Raw genomic sequence first — 19,508 nt, 5'->3', positions numbered from 1 at the left:
ATGCTGCTTTCCATAGTGGTTGAACGAGTTGCACTCCCACCAACAGTGTAGTAGTGATCCCTCCTGGCCACATCCCTGCCAGCATCTGTTGTTATTAGATTTCCTGATCCTGGTCATTCTAACTGGAGTGAGGTGGAATATCAAGGTTGTTTTGATTTGCATTTCTTTTATGGCCTGAGATGTCGAGTATTTCTTTATGTGTCTATAGGCTATTCTTATTTCTTCTTAAGAGAAGTCTCACTTTAAATCTTTAGCTTACCTTTTGATAGGATGGTTGTTTCTTTGAAGACAAATAGAATTTTTATGAGCTATTTTTAAATTTCTTAACCAGTTTTTTTTAATTATAAATGTTGCATATGGGTTGAAGTTGTGTGACATATTGACTCATTAAAATCCAAGGAAATTTGGAGCAGTGGAGGAGGGCTTGGGGGGAGGCCACTGACAAGGAGCCGGGTGAGGCCCAGGGCACCTGGGCCTTGGGGTGCAGCTTCCCAGCAGGAGGCTCCTCTGTTGGCTGTGGCAGTGGCCGCCCCAGTGCTGCCCCTGTGAAGCGCCTCTTTACCTGCTCCACTGTTGTCATGGAGGAATGAAGATGGCGACTCTAGCCTACAATCTGGGCAAATGGGAGATCAACCACTACTTCAGGTGCTGGTACTGGTGGCCGTGTTGCTGCTCGTGGCAGGCCACCTTGCCTCTCGCCACTACCGAGGCAATGATTCATGTGAAGAGCTTCTCTCATGTGGCAGATTTCTTGGAGAACATGTTTGGACATTCCAGAACTAGTCAATTGCTTTATTCTTTTGTAAAAACAATCCTGGAAAGATTGGCAGAAGATGGCGGTGGTCACTGTGAGTCTTTCTGAGCTCTCGCCAAGATATCAGATCTAGCATCCTAGGGGAAAGTTCATACCCAAAGTTCCATTCAAAGTAAGCTTTAGCCCCACATAGATCTCAGTCAGAGAGGAGAAAGGCAAGAAACCAGAGCAAGAAGACAGCATGGAGCATCGCCAGCCACTCGGAGTAGCCACAGAGACAAAGCCTCCAGCCAGAACCTGAGCAGACAGAGCTTCTCGGCAGTGCAGACCTGCCAGTTCCAGACAGAGCCAGACAGAGCCTGCTCGAGACCAGAGCTGTCACCCAGCTGTGGCGCGGACCTGCAACCTTCACAGAACCTGAGACTCCAGCAATTCGTGAGTACCTCTGAGGAGAAATTTCCACTTCAGCACACTGAGTGGCATTGGGAAGGAATGGCCTCACCCACCAGCTGAGAGAAGCACCACATCTTGACTGCTGGCAAAGATCCTGCCAAACCAACTGGAGCCTGAGAAGTGTTGCTGGCAGCGCCATCATTCAAAAGGGCAAAGGATTTCCCAGTGGCAGCTTAGCCGGATGTCCGCCCCCAGCGCTAGTGGAAGTTCCTCCCCTTGGGAGGGGCTGCAGTCCTGATAAAGAAAGCAGCTCCTGTCTCCACCGCTTTTTCTGCCCAATAAAGCAAACTCGTTCGAAAAACCACAAAGCCAAATCACAAGAGAAAAAGAGTTTTTGAAGTGTTTGGATATGGAATTTAGTGGAGACACAAGTTTCTTATCCTGTTCCCCCCCAAAAAAACCCTGAAGAATACCCCTTTCTTCCCGTTTTCTTCTTTTTTTTGCTTTTTTCTTTTTCTACCCTTTTTCATCTGAATTTTTATGTGTTCTTATCATTTTTTTGCCATTTTACCCACACCTTTTTATTTAATGTTATGATTCTTTCCTTTTTTTCTTCTTTTCCACCCCAATTCTTTCTGTCATTGTGGTTATTCCTAGAAACATAGTGACAGCACTGGGTAAAGACTGGATACAAATGATATTTATATTGATACAGTCACCTGCTTATTAATATGTTGGTTTTTAACCCTAGTATTTCTTGTCTAAGAACTCACAATTGTGTGGGATCTCCCCCCACCTTTTTTCTTTTTCTCTTTTTTACTTTTTAAAATTTTTATGATTGAACTCTCCTATATATACCTTCCTCTGTTCTCTATATATTCTTCTTATTACTCTTATTTTAATATGTTTTATCTTATTTTTTTCTAAATTTTATACTCAACTATTTTACCTTTCTATCACCTTAGGTCAGTTATCCTTATGCTATCAATTTTCTTCATTATTATATTAAACTTACACTCCAACATTACTCTTTTCTTGCCTCCCCTCTTTTCTTTCTATTTTTCTATCTCTAGCCCTCTGTTCATCCTTAAACTTTTATAATGCATGCATCTACAGTTGATGGTTGTTGAGCATTGACGTATGTCTAGGTATTCAATTATGCTGTAGGTCCAAAGGGCCTTAAATACAATAGAGATCAGATTGAGGGGCTTATTGCTTTGGTCATAAAACAGTGATCAGTGGTGGTATTAGATTTGTCTGTAAATGCACAAAAAGAAAGAGAGAGTGATAATACCAATCTAAAATTATGAGCATCTATTGTCTGGCCAGCTAAAGAAGTTATATCTTAAAAATTGTAATCTTGTGCAGTATCAATCTTGCTTCCATTTTCAAATGGGCAGAATAAGAAACTCAAGAAAAATGTCAAATCAAGGAATACCATCTCCCAAACAAAGAAACGGGCAATGGAGCAGTCAATGGCAAATCTAGAGGAGAGTCCTCTAAGTGCTATGCAAATGCAATTGATAAACATGATTAATGAATAGTTTGAAAACAGGGCTGTGAGGTTAGCCTATTGGTAAGAGTGCTTGCCTATCATGCATGAAGACCTGTGTTCGATTCCTCAGCACCCCACATACATAGAAAAAGCCAGAAGAGGTGCTGTGGCTCAAGTGGTAGAGTGCTAGCCTTGAGAAATCCCAAGGACAGTGCTCAGGCCCTGAGCTCAAAGCAGAGGAGTGGCAAAAAAATGTTTGAAAACATACAAAAATAGATACGGGAGGAAGCCATAGCTAAACAGGAGGAAACCATAAACAAGGTGATATGTGAAAAAGGGGAAGCCATAAAGGAGGCCATAATAAAGGATGTTCAAAGAAAAATGGACGAATTCATAGAATCCACAAACAAAAAGCTGACCAAACTCCAACAAATGTCCAATGCGAATAAAGCTGCTGAGCTAACTACTCAAATGGAAATCAAGGAGTTAAAGAAATCCATACATCTTCTACAACAAGAGATGCAAGGCATCAAAATGAGTAATTAGAAGGAAGCAAGAAGAGATTAGAAGCATATATGTCATGCCCTTAAGACAAATAACTAAAAACCGAGAATATTGTACCCAGCTAAGTTCTCATTCATAACTGAAGGAACAATAAAAACCTTCCATTCCAAGGAAAAATTGCAACATTACGTAGAAAGCAAACCAGCATTACAGAAATTTCTCAAAGATGTTCTACACATTGAAAACAAACACAAATGTGATACTGACAAAGAAATGGCACCTAAATATCATACCAGCTAAGTACCTCAAGAAATGTTAAGCCACACACTAATGAAAGCTTTTAAATATGGCAGGAATGAGCAAATATTTTTCAATCCTAACTCTCAATATCAATGGACTTAACTATCCAATTAAATGGCAGAGGTTGTCTAGTTGGATCAAAAGGCAAGATCCATTGTTCTCCTGTCTTCAAGAGACCAATCTTGGCCAAAAAACAAATATTTTTTGAAAATGAGAGATTGGAATAAAGTTAATAAAGCTAACGGCCCCCATAAACAGGTTGGAATTGCCATCCTCATATCAGATAAAATAGACTTCAAACTAAAATTAGTGAGAAAAGACAAAGAAGGTTATTGCATACTAATTAAGGGATCTCTCCTTCAAGAAAACATAGCCATCCTAAATATCTACACACCTAATCCCGGAGCACCGAACTTCATCAAGCAAACTTTATATTCACTGAAACCATACATAGATCGAAACAGTGATTGTTGGTGACTTTAACATACCACTCTCACCTATGGACAGATCAACCAGGCAAAAACTCAACAGAGAAACCACAAAACTGAACAACTTTATAGACCAACTTGATCTAACAGACATCTGCAGATAATTTTACCCAGCAACAACACGTTATACATTTTTTTTCAGTAGCACATGGAACATTTTCCAAAATAGACCACATTTTAGCGCATAAAACAAACCTGGGCAGATGTAGAAGCACTGCAATTATTCCCTGCATTCTCGCAGACCACAAGGTCATCAAATTTGAACTGAACACCAATCTCTTCAAAAGAAAACCATATAACTCATGGAGATTGAACAACACATTTTTGAATCATCAATGGGTCTTTGAAGAGATCAGAACCGAAATTCAACAGTTTATGAAATTTAACAAAAAGGAGCATACAAAATACCAACTCCTTTGGGACACAATAAAGGCAGTACTCAGAGGAAAATTTATTGCTCTGAGTGCCTACAATGACAAATTGGAAAAATCACAAGCTAACAATTTAATGTTTCAGCTTAAGTTGTGGGAAAAAGAGCAACAAACGAACCCTAATCCTAGTAAAAGGAAGCAAATTATTAACATCAAAGAAGAATTAAATGAATTGGAGTCCAAAAAAACGATAGAAAGAATCAACCAAAAAAGGAGTTGGTTCTTTGAAAAATTAACAAAATAGACAGACCCTTAGCAAATCTTACTAAGAAAAGAAGGGAGCACACGGAAATAAACAAAATCACAGATGAGAATGGTTATATCACAACAGAAATTACCAAGACCCAGAGCATCTTGAGGGAATACTTTTCAAACCTTTATGCCAACAAATTTAAGAATCTAGAAGAAATGGATGAATTTCTAGTGAATATTAACATATCCACACTGAACCAAGAAGACCTAACCAAACTAAACAGACCTATTACAAACACTGAAATAGAACTGGCAATAAGAGACCTTCCATCTAAGAAAGGCCCAGGTCCAGATGGATTCACAGCTGAATTCTGTAAGGTCTTCAAAGCAGAGCTCACACCAATACTCCTCAATGAAATTGAAAATGAAGGCTCCTTGCCAAATTCATTCTACAAAGCCAGTATAACCCTCATTCAGAACTAGACAGAGATCGACAAAAAAGAGAACTATAGACCCATTTCTTTGATGAACACCAAAGCAAAACTTCTCAAAAAAATACTGGCCAACCGTCTACAAGAACTCATCTAAAAAATTATACACTATGATCAAACAGGATTCATCACAGGGAGGCAAAGCTGGTTCAACATATGTGAATAAATTAATATGATTCAAAACATCAACCATAGCAAAGACAAAAATCACATGATTGTCTCAATAGATGCAGAAAAGGCATTTGACAAGATCCAATACATCTTTATGCTAAAAGCTCTGGAGAAATTAGGAATCCATGGAACATTCTTCAGTATAGTAAAGGCTGGGTATGACAAACCCACATCCAGCATTATACTTAATGGCGAAAAGCTAAAGCCATTCCCTCTAAAATCAGGAATGAGACAAGTATGCCCACTCTCTCCACTCCTCTTTAACATAGTATTTGAATTCCTAGCCAGAACAATAAGGCAAGAAGGAAGAATAAAGGGGATTCACATAGGGAAAAAGGAAGTGAAACTTTCCCTGTTTGCAGATGACATGATTCTGTATTTAAAGAACCATATAGACACCACTTCCATGCTCCTTGAGCTGTTTCAAAACTTTGGCAAGTAGCAGGGTATAAAGTTAACCCTCAAAAATCAACTGCCTTCCTATATATGCCAACGAGGGAAAAATCAGGAAAGCAACTCCTTTTGCAATAGCCTCAAAGAAAATAAAGTACCTAGGAATTACCTTAACAAAGAATGTAAAGGACTTTTTTGATGAAAACTTTAAAACTCTAAAAAAGGAAATTAAAGCAGAACTGAGGAAATGGAAAAACCTCCCATGCTCCTGGATTTGAAGAATCAACATTGTGAAAATGGCAACCTTGCCAAGGGCTATCTACAAATTCAATGCAATACCCATCAATATCCCAATGTCACTCTTTAAAGAAATAGAAGAGGCATTCTAAAATTTCATATGGAATAATAAATGATCCTGTATAGCAAAAACACTTCTTAGCAGAAAGAACAACGCAGGAGGAATTTCATACCAAACGTTAGACTCTATTAAAGGGCTACACTAATCAAAACAGCTTGGTACTGGCACAAGAACAGGCCTGAAAACCAATGAAATAGAACTGAGGACCCAAATATTAACCCACAGACCTATGGCTACCTAATCTTTGATAAGGGAACCAAAAAAATAGAATGGAAGAAAGACAGCCTCTTTAACAAGTGGTGCTAACAAAACTGGTTAAGCACATGCAGAAACCTAAAGTTGGATCCTTCTTTGTCACCTGCACTAGAATTAACTCCAAATGGATCAAAGACCTCGAGGTAAAAGCCAATACACTGAAAATTTTACAAGCAGGAATAGGAGATATACTAGATCTCCTTGGCACAGTTAGAAACTTTCTTAATAAGGACCAAGAAACACAACAAATCAGAGAAAGGCTGGATAAGTGGGACTGCATTAAACTGCATGGCAAAGGACATAGCTAGCAAATTAACTGGAAAGCCTACAGAGTGGGAGAAGATCTTCATTAACCATACAACGGACAATTGCCTCATATCTAAATTATGTCAACAGCTCAAAAAATTCATTTACTCCAAAACTAATCTCGAAAGAAGCAACCATCCCATTAAAAGATCACCAAATACATAAAAAGAATCTTCCCTGAAGAAGGAATAAAAATGGCCTATATACACATGAAGAAATCCCTGGCCATAAATGAAATGCAAATCAAAACAACTCCAAGATTCCATCTCACTCCAGTTAGAATGGCCAGGATCAAGAAAACTAATAACATCAGATGCTGGAGGGGATGAAGTCAGGAGCGATCACTACCACACTATTGGTGGGAGTGCAAACTCGTAAACCACTATGGAAATGGGTATGTAGTTCCTCCAAAGTCCAAACACAGATTTCCCCTATGGCCCAGTAATTCCACTACTTGACATTTACCCACTCACCAGAAACAAGGATATACTTATCCACTAGCGCAATGATGTTCATTGCAGCACTATTTACCATAGCAAAGATATGGAATCAACCCAGATGTTCCTCAGTTGATGAGTGCACCAACAAGATGTGGTATTTATATACAATGGAATTCTATTCTGATGTCAGAAAGAATGACATTGCCCCATTTGTAAGGAAATGGAAAGACTTAGAAAAATGCATATTAAGTGAAGTAAGCCAGAGTCAAAGGAACATAGGCTCAATGGTTTCCCTCATTTTTCATAATCAGTAGAAACCTTGGGCTCTCCTAGCAGAGATTTACAATAGAACAAATCCTAGGTACATAAGCCCATACAGTATAACGCTAAATGAAAGGACATCCAGGATATAGAACCAAAAGTCATATAATGAGTAATTTTTGTCCTTAATGTACTATGCTATCTCTCATCTATTTTCCTCTCCCTTGGTTATCTCATATTGTTTCAGTATTTCACATTGTTATATAATATACTGTATAGATGTTTGGTTATTTGAAATTGGATAGGGAATGGGGGTGAACGTCTTGAGCAAAGGGCGTACAGAAATGGGGATCATGACGTGAGATAGGTATCAATGTTTGTGAAGAAATGCCCCTTCTATCTGGTGAATACAATGTAAGCTTTCTATTAATTACAATAAGATATATGAAAAAATTTAAAAACATAATCTCCAGTTCATAGAAAAGGAAATAAGCATGAAAACATTCCTTTTGAAGATAAGATTGCGTCAGTTAAAGTGGATTTTCTATGGCTTCCAGACGTTAATGTTTCTATGAGTCAAAGTGTGGACTGAGGGTTCTTTTGCAAAGCCTCATGTGATTATAGCAGGAGCAGCCACGTGGTCCATTAAGATTCACAATGGTATCAGTGAAGTGATTTCCCTGTATAAAATGAACATTATCTCCATAGCGCCACTTTTGGAAACATTGACTAAGCCAATGATATTTATTGAGTCTTACAAGATCCTTTTTATGAATATCTATTAAGTGAAAATAGGAAAATGATCACTAATGAGAAGATAGATGCCTACAATGAAGCTGCAGTCAGTATTTTGAACCTTAGCCCCAAAAATTCTAAGTCAAATATTGAGATATTCAGTGTTTCCAAGTTAATTGCTTAAGAAAATAATTATGGAATCTTTGGATGACTTACATCTTCCTGAAGCAAGCAGAGAGACGAGTACCATGATTCTTATGAGTGTGTATTGCAATAAGATGTTGAAACTTGTAGATGGTGCCTGTTGTCAAACTCAGCCTCCTCTTACTCTCCTACAGAAGCTAGCTGCTTGTTTTTTTGTGTTATCTATTATTGGATATTTGATGTTTTTACATTATTCATCATAATGTTCATCAGAAGAATAAGCCTAGTACTGATTTGGAAAGTGTCCATTAGAAATACTTTCACAGTCTTTCTGCAAACGAGGCCTAATTACTGCTTATTTCTATATGTGTGACTGTGTAAATCTGTTTATGAAGGAAAACAAATGTTATAATCATTCATCTTTCTTTATTCCCATTGTATATGTATATTGGTATTGGGAATATTTTACAATGAAAATAGAAAAGAGACTAAAGTATTAAATAGAGAACAAACAGATGAATGGAAAAGTTGTATGCAAATTGTGATTTTAATTTATCATATTTCTGGAACAAGAACATTTTTGCCTGTGTACATGCATATTCGAGTACTGCTTGCTGCATATCTATTTTAGAAAGGGTATGGACATTTCTCATTCTTTTGGATCAAAGGAGACTTTGGAATCCATCGAGTGTGTCAGGTCTTATTTCATCTCAATTTCCTGGTAGTGGTGTTATGTATAGTAATGTATAGACCTTATCAACTCTATTATTTTGTCCCCTAGGTGACTGTGTGATTTATGGTCATATATGTTACTTTAGCACTATGGCCCCAAATCATTAAAAAAAAAGCAAAGGGGAATTGTTTTTGGCATTTCGACTTACTGTTGAAATTAGCCATTTTGCTGTTGTGCATTTGTTTTCTGGTATACTCTCAGGGTGCATTTGAGAAGATCTTTTCTCTCTGGCCTTTGTCTAAGTGTTTTGAATTGAAGGGGAATATATATAAATGGTGGTGGATCAGATGGAGGTTGGACCATTACTTAGTTTTTCATGGAATGCTGTTTGCCTTCACTTACTTGGCTTTACAGAAGAATCAAATAATTTCTGAAGTAAAGGGTGAACTTCTTTTTTCAAGCAAAATTTCAAACATCCTATTGTTTGTTTCACTAGTTTCTTTCTTGACATATTCCATCTGGGCTAGAAGTTGTAAAAAAATGCAGAATGTAATGAACTCCACCCATTTTTTCTGTAGTACAGATTTTAGCCTTTATTCTAATAAGGAACATCCCTAGATATGCCCATTCAGTTTACAGTTCAATTTTTGCTTGTTTAGGAAAAATTTCATTAGAGCTATTTGTTTGCCAGTGCCACATACGGCTGGCTGCAGACACCAGGGGTATCTTGGTACTCAACCCTGGAAACACTATGCTTAACATCATTGTCAGCACATTCATCTTTGTTTGTGTAGCACATGAAATTTGTCAAATCAATAATGATCTTGTGTCTATTTTTATTCCTAAATATAACACATCGCTCTCTAAAAGGTTAGCATGTATAGCTTCATTTTTTTGTGGAGTACTCTTCTTTTTTGCCAGTCCTGGGGCTTGAACTCAGGATCTGAGCACTATTCTTGGGCTTTTTCCTCAAAGCTAGCCCTCTGCCACTTGAGCCACAGCACCACTTCTGGCTTTTTATTTCCTATGTATGCATTATCAAAGAATCAAACCCAGGTTATTGTGCATGCTGGGCAAGCACTCTATCGCTAGGCCAAACTCCCAGCCTGGACTACTCTTCCTATCATCCATTAAAGAAACAAGACATTAGCTTCCTCAAATCACTTAAAGAATAAAATCTTAAGTGTTTCAGACTTTGTTGTTTTATCTCTGCCTAGAAAAGAAGAGCATCTATGTGCAGATCTGTCTGAGTAAATATCAACATGTGTGGGAAGCAGGTACCATGTCAATTAAGCAATACACATATCCAGCATGAAATACTAAGAATGCACCATATAGCATTCAATGTAATTTTTTTTCTACTGGATCTCTATTTCCATTTATAACTGATTTTAAGTCAACCTATGAAGGCAGGGAAAAGATTAAAACCAGTAAACCATATGGATCATTTTATTAGCTTAGTGACACAAATGAGTGCTTTGATATTTACTAAATTTGTGGTAAAAGACTGTATGTAACCTTATTGTGGAACTACCTATTTCAGTGAAAACCTTTTAACTCAAGAATGACTTGCAGTATTGTTTTCTTACAATATGTGCAATGATGTAGAGTGATAAACAGTATGCCTTTAATTTATATGTATTCAGTTCTGATGTTCTGTTTCCTAATGTGACTTTTCTCTTAACTGTGGTTTTTAAGTACATAAAAGCCTAAAGGTTAGTATACTTAGCCTCTCATCGACTTGTTCCGAGGGTCCACAACAAGGTTTTGTCATTGTTGGTTGTTTCCATTGCTTCTTTATATAAAAAGGCCAAACATTCTCCCATTTGTTTTCCTTAATCTGTACCAGTTTAATGTCAGTTACTTTTTGGATCCCTTTGATATGTTTTCTTCCCACTAATTAATTTTTGTATATTATTTCCAATATTTGGAAAGCTCTTTGTAGCCATTTTGGTATTTCTTATGATCCTCTCCTGTTTTTAAACAATATTTATCAATTTAAACATGTACTGTGTAATGAAGATTCAAGTTGTGATTAAGATGGATGGCTATAGTAGAGTTGTTAAAGAAACTGGTGAATTTGGGCAGTAAATATGTTAATCTTTGTTCTTGTTTTTTTATAATCTAACTGTTAGAGGTATACATTTATTTATTGGATGCAGATTTGATTATGATTTTTAATGTTTGAAAGTTTGAACTTATTTGCTCTTACTGTGTATGAGGTGAAATATATTTTCTGTTAACTATATGTGAAAATATGGAATAATTTTAGCGGCAAATAAACATTCTGCTGATACATTAAAAAAATCCATGGAAAATAATGCTGAACTCCCAGTGAATAATAACATATACTGAGATGAAAATAACTTCTAATTATACTTTTTAGCAGAATGTCATTTTTATAAAATGATGATTTCATTATGACATTTCAGCACATATATAAAGTACTTTGATAATATTCATCCTCTGTACTCTAGCTACCGTATCTTGCTCTCATTTGATTCCTTGCAGCTTGCCCCAAATTACAATGGAATACATCAGTACAACAATCTACAAGAAATTATAACTTTCGCAATTCTCCCCAGGACATAACACGGCTACACTTGAAACCTATTTTATTACCTGTAATTATTTTATGCATTTTTAATTTCTATGGATTGGCTAATAAATTGTGAATGTATAACCTCCATATATAATGATAACTTATTTTACACTTACATGACAATAAAAATACTTTAATGTGGAACTGGAAGATGGCGCCGAGACAATAAGGACGCTGCCTAGCTCTCTCTCACAAAAAGAACCAGGGAGTCCCACGGGCCAATTATCTTAAGAAATCCACAACAACAAACTCAAGAAGCAACGGAGAAGGACTCAAACCAGAAAAGAAAACCAGATAAAGCTTACATCCAACTTTTTCAAAGAATTCGGAACGTGAGGACCCCTCCCCCACCACTCTCCGCCTGCTCCAAGCTGCAAAAAGCGGCGGCAGAGGGTGCCCGGCCGGGCAGCCCCGACCCACAGAAATGGGCAAAGGACCGGGCCAGTGAGGCGCAGAAGCAGCGGAACCCAGATGCGGACCACAGGCGACAGAGGAGACCCAAGGGGAGTGAAAGACTCCCCACCACCGTGGAACACCCACAGATGGAACACAAAGGCGTGAGTAGCACAGCGCGTCCCCAAACACACAGGGAAAGCAGAGCGGGTGCCAAGCAATAGAACTTAACTCAGACCCCTCCACTCAGCCGGAGAAAGACTTGCAGGAGCAGGGGGGCAAGGAATTTAGAATCCTGTCCCTTCCCTCAACAGCCCCCTCCCTCAGGCCATTGACTGGAGATTGACAGGCTGGCAGTGCTAAGACCCAGCACCCCACCAAGGGAGGCGGGGCTGTCCCAACTCCCACCCGCCCAACGGGCTCAACTCCCAGCCCTCTGATTGGAGACTGACAGGCGGGCAGACCCTAAGACTCAGCAACCCACCAGGGGAGGTGGAGCTATCCCAGCTCCCACCCACCCACTAGGCTCCTCTCCCAGGCCACTGGATCTGGAGAGTGAAGGGGCTGGGACACTGCCTTACAACAGCGGGTATGGTGTGCGGGAAAATAGGAGCCAGCATCTGTCTCCCCTCAATTCTTGAGCGGGGCATCCTCCAGCTGGATTAAACTGTGGAGCTTTTGTATGGCAAAGGACATAGCTAGTAAATTAATTAGGAAGCCTACAGAGTGGGAGAAGATCTTCACCAACCAAACAACGGACAAAGGCCTCATATCTAAAATATATCTACAGCACCAAAAATTGAATCACTCCAACATTAAACTTCAAAGTAACAACCATCCCATTGAAAAATGGGCCAAAGTCTTAAAGAGAGTCTTCTCTGAAGAAGAAAAAAAATGGCCTGTAGACACATGAAGAAATTCTCAACATCTCTGGTCATAAAAGAAATGCAAATCAAAATAACTCTAAGATTCCACCTCACTCGGGTTAGAATGGCCAGGATCAGGAAAACGAATAATAAAAGTTGCTGGAGGGGATGTGGCCAGGAAGGACCACTACTACACTGTTGGTGGGAGTGCAAACTGGTTCAACCACTATGGAAAGCAGTATGGCAGTGCCTCAAAAGGCTAAACATAGAACTCCCCTATGACCCAGCAATTCCACTACTTGGCATTTACCCAACCATCCAGAAACAAGGGCATACTAATCCACTAGCACAACAATGTCCATTGCAGCACTATTCACCATAGGAACGATATAAAACCAACCTAGATGTCCCTCAGTTGATGAGTGGATCAACAAGTTGTGGTATTTGTACACAATGGAATTCTATGATGCTGTCAGAAAAAATGACATTGACCCATTTGTTAGGAAATGGAAAGACTTTGAAAAAAATCATATTAAGTGAAGTTATCCAGACTCAAAGGAACTTAGGCTCATTGGTTTCCCTCATTTGTCATAATCAGTAGAAACCTTGGGCTCTACTAGCAGAGATCTGTAATACACCAAAACCTTGATACATAAGGCCATATAGTATGAAGCTAATTGAAAGGACCTCCAGGATATTGAAACAAAAGCCATATATGAATGATTGTTGTCCTTAATGTACTATGCTATCTCTCATCTCCTTTGCTGTCCCTTGGGTATCTCATATTGTTACAGTATCTCACTTTGTTATCTGATATATTGAATTTATTTGTATTTGGTTATCTGAAATTTGATAGGGAAGGGGGGGAAAACCAAGACGGGTGGGGGGGTGGGGGGGAGGGTAATGGGTACCAAGACATGTGAAAGTGTTTCAATGTATGTGAATTAATGCACCTTCTATGTGTCAAATATCATGTAACCCTTTTATTAATTACAATAAAAAATGAAATAATAAAAAATATTTTAATGTGTTTTAGAATATAAAAGTCACTAATAGTGCATGTTTCGTAAAATGCTGAACATATGATGAAATGTGATATACATCCTTCCTTTAATTCTTCAAATAACACGACAATATAGCTACAAAGAAAAAGAATGTTAAATCCTCATCCTTAAAAAATATTGTTCTTGTTTAAGCACCTGCAGAAAGGTAAAGTTGGAACCTTCTTTGTCACCCTGCACTAGGATTAATTCCAAATGGATGAAAAACATTGAGGTAAAAAGCAGACACACTGAAAACTTTAAAGAAGGAATGGGAGATACACTAGGCCTCCTTGGCTCAGGTCAAAACTTCCTTAATAAGGACCAAGAAACACAACAAATCAGAGAAAGTGGGACTGCATTAAACTGCAGAGCTTCTGTATGGCAAAGGACATAGGTAGCAAATTAACTAGAAAGCCTACAGAGTACGAGAAGATCTTCAGTAACCAGACAATGGACAAAGGCCTCATATCTAAAATATATCAACAGCTCAAAAAATTGAATCACTACAAAACTAATCTCCAAAGAAACAACCATCCATTAACAATGGCCTATAGACACATGAAGAAATGCTTGAGATCTCTGGCCATACAAGTAATGCAAATGAAAATAACTCTAAGATTCCACCTCACTCCTGTTAGAATGGCCATGATCAAGAAATCTAAAAAGACAGTTGCTGGAGGGGATGTGGCCAGGAGAGATCTCTACTACACTGTTGGTGGCAGTGCCAAATACCTCAACCACTATGGAAAGCAGTATGGCAGTTCCTCAAAAGACTGTACATAGAGCTCCCCTATGATCCAGCAATTCCATTACTTGGCATATACCCAATCGTCCAGAAACAAGGACATACTAAATCCACTAGAACAACGATGTTCATTGAAGCACTGTTTACCATAGGAAAGATATGGAACCAACCCAGATTCCCCTCAGTTGATGAGTTGACCAACAAGATCTGGTATTTATACACAATGGAATTCTACGCTGCTGTCACAAAGAATGGCATCACCCCTTTTTGCAAGGAAATGGAAAGACTTAGAAAAAATCATATTAAATGAAGTAAGCCAGACTCAAAGAAACATAGGTTCAATGGTTTCCCTCATTTGTCATAATCAGTAGAAACCTTGGGCTCTCCTAGCAGAGAGTTACAATAGAACAAAACCTAGATGCATAAGGCCATATAGTATGATGCTAAATGAAAGGACGTCCAGGATATAGAAACAAAAACCATATAATGAGTGATTGTTGTCCTTAATGTACTATGTTATCTCTCATCTCTTTTGCTGTCCCTTGGTTATCTCATATTGTTACAGTATTTCACTTTGTTATCTGATATATTTTATATATGCTTATTTGGTTATTTGAAATAGGATAGGGAAGGGGGGAAACAAGATGAGGGACAGAGGTGTGGGAGGGAAATAGGGACCAAGACATGAGAAAGGGTATCAATGTTTGTGAAATAATGCCCCTTCTATCTGGTGAATATAATGTAACCCTTCTATTAATTACAATAAAATATATAAAAATGTTGTTCTGGGCCTCATATAATTACTAAACACATACCAACAAGTACCCTCAATATAGGAATTTGATTGCACTGTTTACATTTCAAATGTATTAATATGAAATCAAGGGTTATTTTTCCAGAGCCTTAGAGTAGCTTTTCCATAATTTACACTTTCCTCATACATGTGTCCTGATTAGTATTGATCCCTTCTCTGCACAATATTTCAGTCTTCAATAGTGTGCAGGTTCTTCAGATCAGTCCTGAGTTCCTGAAGTTTAGGTGCTCTGTGTTCTGTCAAATTCAAACTTGGTGCCAAAGCTCTACACGTCTATTGATTCTTCACTGAACTATGCTTCTTTATTGTATGTCCAGAAATTTCATTTCTGATATGTTTTCATCGTCAAAACAATTGAAGCCATAGGGATATTACTCTCCCACAAAGCACTAAGAAAATGAGTACATATGAAACAAATTTTCAGGAATTTAGTCATTCGGATAGCTCCACAATCAAAACATTGATAAACACATTGTAGTTGTTATTCTTATTGTGTCATCAGGATGAGAAATTTACAAGTTGTGCTCACAAGGAACATCACTTGAAGCTTGTTATGCCTTCATGGTTCTGGCTGTATGTTCTAATTTTTTATGTTGTAGTATAGTAATTCATTTCTCAGTGTTGGTGATCACAAAAACTTTTCTTTCCAAATGTTGAGTGAAATGTTGCCTGGGTAGGTACTGATGAATTACATTTCCAGTTCTAGCTACTCATTGGATTAAGACCTGGAGGGTCACATTTTCATGCCTGCTTAGGAAGAAAATTCTGTAAGACTCCATATTCAAAGTAATTAGGAAAATGTAGAGCTAGAAAGTATGAGAATGCCATCCTACCAAACAAATTTGAACAAGTTGGAGGCTACGTTTAAACCTAGATAATGCCAATAAATAAATGAATAGAAATAATGACTCATTTTCTGATTTTACATCTGGTGTATGTTGTGTATAATATGTATATGTATAACCAATAAACTTAGTACTACATCATGCACATTATTTTGTGTATTCCTTAATAGAATTTGGTAGGCTTCTTCTCAGTTTGTTGTAAACCTAGGTCTCTACTTTGGAATTTCAGCTACTTAAAGCTTTGATCAACTTAGTTTACCCCCCTAGCTTCATGTCTCACCATATAAGGACTGCAGAAGACTCAGAAACCACGCCCTATGCTGAGCCTAACTGAGGACAACCGTTGTCATAGCTACATTGTTATGTAACTGGCAAATACTCTGGAAAATGTGCCTCCAGCAGGCACTTCATTGCCAGAAAGGAGACAACATCCATGGGGTAAGGACAAAAGTATTCTGGTAGATAAGGTCAGCCTCCCACTTTCACCTGGGCAACAAATTTAATACTTGGGAAACCTTGGGGCTTTTGAACTACCAGAAACATCCATTAGCCATAAAGCATTCTTAATACTCTTGGTGAGTTTTGCTGAAGTATAGAGCATCAGCGGCAGACATGTTTAATTCACATCTTTTGGATGCTCCAGCTGTAATTTTTGACAATGGATCCGGACTATGTAAAGTAGGCCTCTCCGGAGAGATTGGACCCCGTCATGTCATCAACTCGGTGGTGGGTCACCCGAAATTCAGCATACCTTCAGCAAGAGCAAATCGTAAAAGGTACATTGTAGGTAAAGAAGCCCAGAACAGGTATGATAGCTTGTATTTGCACTACCCCATTGAGCGTGGGCTCATAACCAGATGGGATGACATGGAGAAACTCTGGTACAATCTTTTTGCTTCGGAATTAAAAGTCCAGCCAACTGAACAGCCAGTGCTGATCACAGAGCATTCATTGAACCCAAGGAATATTCGGGAGAAAACTGCTGAAATTATGTTTGAAAAATTTGGGGTTCCTGCATTGTACCTGCTCAACCATGCTGTAGGAGCACTCTGTGCTACTGGCCTTGTTACAGGCCTCGTGTTGGACAGTGGGGATGGTGTCACTTCTACTGTCCCCATTTATGAGGGTTACTCCCTCCCTCACTCTGTCTCCAATCTCTATGTGGCAGGGAGGGATATAACTGAACACCTCATAAGGCTCCTCCTAGCTCGAGGATACATCTTCCCGTGTATTCTCAACAAAGCGGTGGTGGATGACTTAAAAGAAAAACTATGCTTTGTCAGCTTGGAGCCTAACCAAGAATATCAAAACAGGCAGCATGAATTCTACAGACACTACAAATTGCCAGATGGGAACGTCATCCACATTGGGGACCATCTGCGCAGGGTTCCAGAGGTTCTTTTTGTCCCAGGGAGGCTAGGAACACATGACCCAGGACTGCCTAAAATGGTCTGTAACACCATTGAGAAGTGTGACCCGGACATCCAGAAGCAACTCTTTGAAGAGATCGTATTTTCTGGAGGCAATACTCTCTTCCCTGGTTTAGAGGAAAGGCTCATGAAGGACCTGGAACCACTAGTTCCCATGGGAACCCCCCTAAAGATAACAGCTTCTCCCGACAGATGTTTCTCTTCATGGATTGGTGCGTCTGTCTTGACATGTGTGAGTACTTTCAAGCAGAGATGGGTCACCTCTGCCGAATTCAAGGAATTTGGGAAGTCTGTTGTTCACAGAAAATGTTTTTAAAGAACATGGCAAGTAGGATTCATTTTAAATTGCAAGATAATCAGGACTATGGGGGTCGTTCAGTAGAAAATTCAATAAAAGTGTTGTCTCATTTCAGCTTTCAGAACTTTCTTTCAGCTCTATAGCTATGATATATTTCATGAATGTCTAAATTTTTGTATTCTACCCATCTTTTCCTATGGATCTCTTAGGGCTATTTTTTCCCTGGGGAAAAAAAGTCAGTTCCACTGTTCATGCACTTACAGGCTATTCAGAAACAGGTGATGAGCCTCTGGCCTAGAATCTCAATTCAATTGAACTTCTTGAAATTCTAATTTTAACTTCGGTTTTTTGTAGGTTTGATGGTGACTGAGCTAAGGAGACAATAATCAGGGAATGTATGTACAGGGCAGATACATAGAAGTAAAAGTACCAATTCATGTTTTAGTAATTAAGAAATTATTTACATGTGTTATGTCTTTAATGTAATGGATTTATTTCTCTGATACAGGATGAATCAGGTGTAGTTGATGAGGAAGATTGTGTATGGGATTGTTTTGGTTGTTTAAGACTTTTATTGCTTTCATTTTTTGCTCTCATTCAAGAAATTGATAATCATCTGTTAAACAGGGTTAAGTATTTTCTCATTTATTTTTATTTTCCATAGTATTTACTTCCTAATTAGGTGTCAGGATTTTGCTGAAAAGCCATCTTGGGAGAAGGAGCCATGAAATTCCATCTCCAAAATGATCATCTCACAGCTGTCCTTTAGGCATTGTTCAAATAATGAAGTAGCAGCATATATATAGACAAATATACAATTAGAATAACTAAATATGACCAATATTTTTAAAACTCCTATTATCAACTCAAATAGACTTAGTTTTGTTCATATGTTAGCAGAACATAAAATAGAAAAGTAACTGATCATTTATGCCTGATAGAGTTTCCCAATATAGCACTTCAACTCTTTAAAACAATTAAATTATTTATAGTATAGCCTCTTTTAATATCTTTAAAATTTTATCATAAAGGTGATGTACAAAGGGGTGAGTTACATAAATCAGGGAATAAGTACAGTGTCATCCCTGCCTTCATTCACTCCTAGATTTCCCCTCCTGACTTCCCATTCCCACTCCCCCACATATAGTTCATTTTCAACATATTGTCTAACGGGTTTCACGGCTGAATTGATTCACTCTTTGTTCCATCATTTATGTGCTTCTCCTTTTACTCCCTAAATCAGATAAAAGTATATACAAAACAAAGAGTAGAGAAATAAAATGGTGCTGGGTGCAGGTGGCTCATGAATGTAATCCTAGTCAATCAGGAGGTTGAGATCTGAGGATCGTGTTTCAAAGCAAACTCGGGCACAAAAGTCTGTGAGACTCTTATCTCGAATCAACTACCAAAATAACCGGAAGCAGAGCTGTGGCTCAATGTGGTAGCGTGCTAGGCTTGAGCTAAAAAGCTCAAAGATTGCACCCAGGACCAGATTTCAAGCCCTGCAACTGACAAAAAAAAGCAGAAATAAAAAATGGTGACAGAAAGTAACCCATAAAAAAGGGAGAAGAAAAAGAACCACAAACAGTACAATAAAAAGCTCTTGCTTTGGTTTCTTAGAGTTTCTTTCCATTATAATCATATATGATCTTATGTATGAAGCACTTGAGCCCTTGCAATACTCTTCT

At 38.3% G+C, this 19,508-nt stretch overlaps 1 protein-coding gene and 1 pseudogene across 1 annotated transcript; both read left to right on the top strand.

The window, feature by feature from the left end:
- Positions 1–592: 592 nt before the first annotated feature.
- Positions 593–9,718, top strand: LOC150041497 (N-acetylneuraminate (7)9-O-acetyltransferase-like; annotated as a pseudogene).
- Positions 9,719–16,519: 6,801 nt separating this feature from the next.
- Positions 16,520–17,894, top strand: LOC150041496 (actin-related protein T1-like). Its single transcript, XM_090325794.1, has one exon. It carries the CDS (start codon positions 16,705–16,707, stop codon positions 17,836–17,838), a length of 1,134 nt encoding a protein of 377 aa, XP_090181920.1. The 5' UTR covers positions 16,520–16,704; the 3' UTR covers positions 17,839–17,894.
- Positions 17,895–19,508: the final 1,614 nt, after the last annotated feature.

This window comes from Megascapheus bottae, chromosome X (assembly GCF_031878675.1).
Source record: "Megascapheus bottae isolate mThoBot1 chromosome X, mThoBot2.hap1, whole genome shotgun sequence".
Classification (NCBI taxonomy): Eukaryota; Metazoa; Chordata; class Mammalia; order Rodentia; family Geomyidae; genus Megascapheus; species Megascapheus bottae.
Note: the sequence above shows the minus strand (reverse complement) of the source record. Positions and strands in the feature narration are given on the sequence as shown.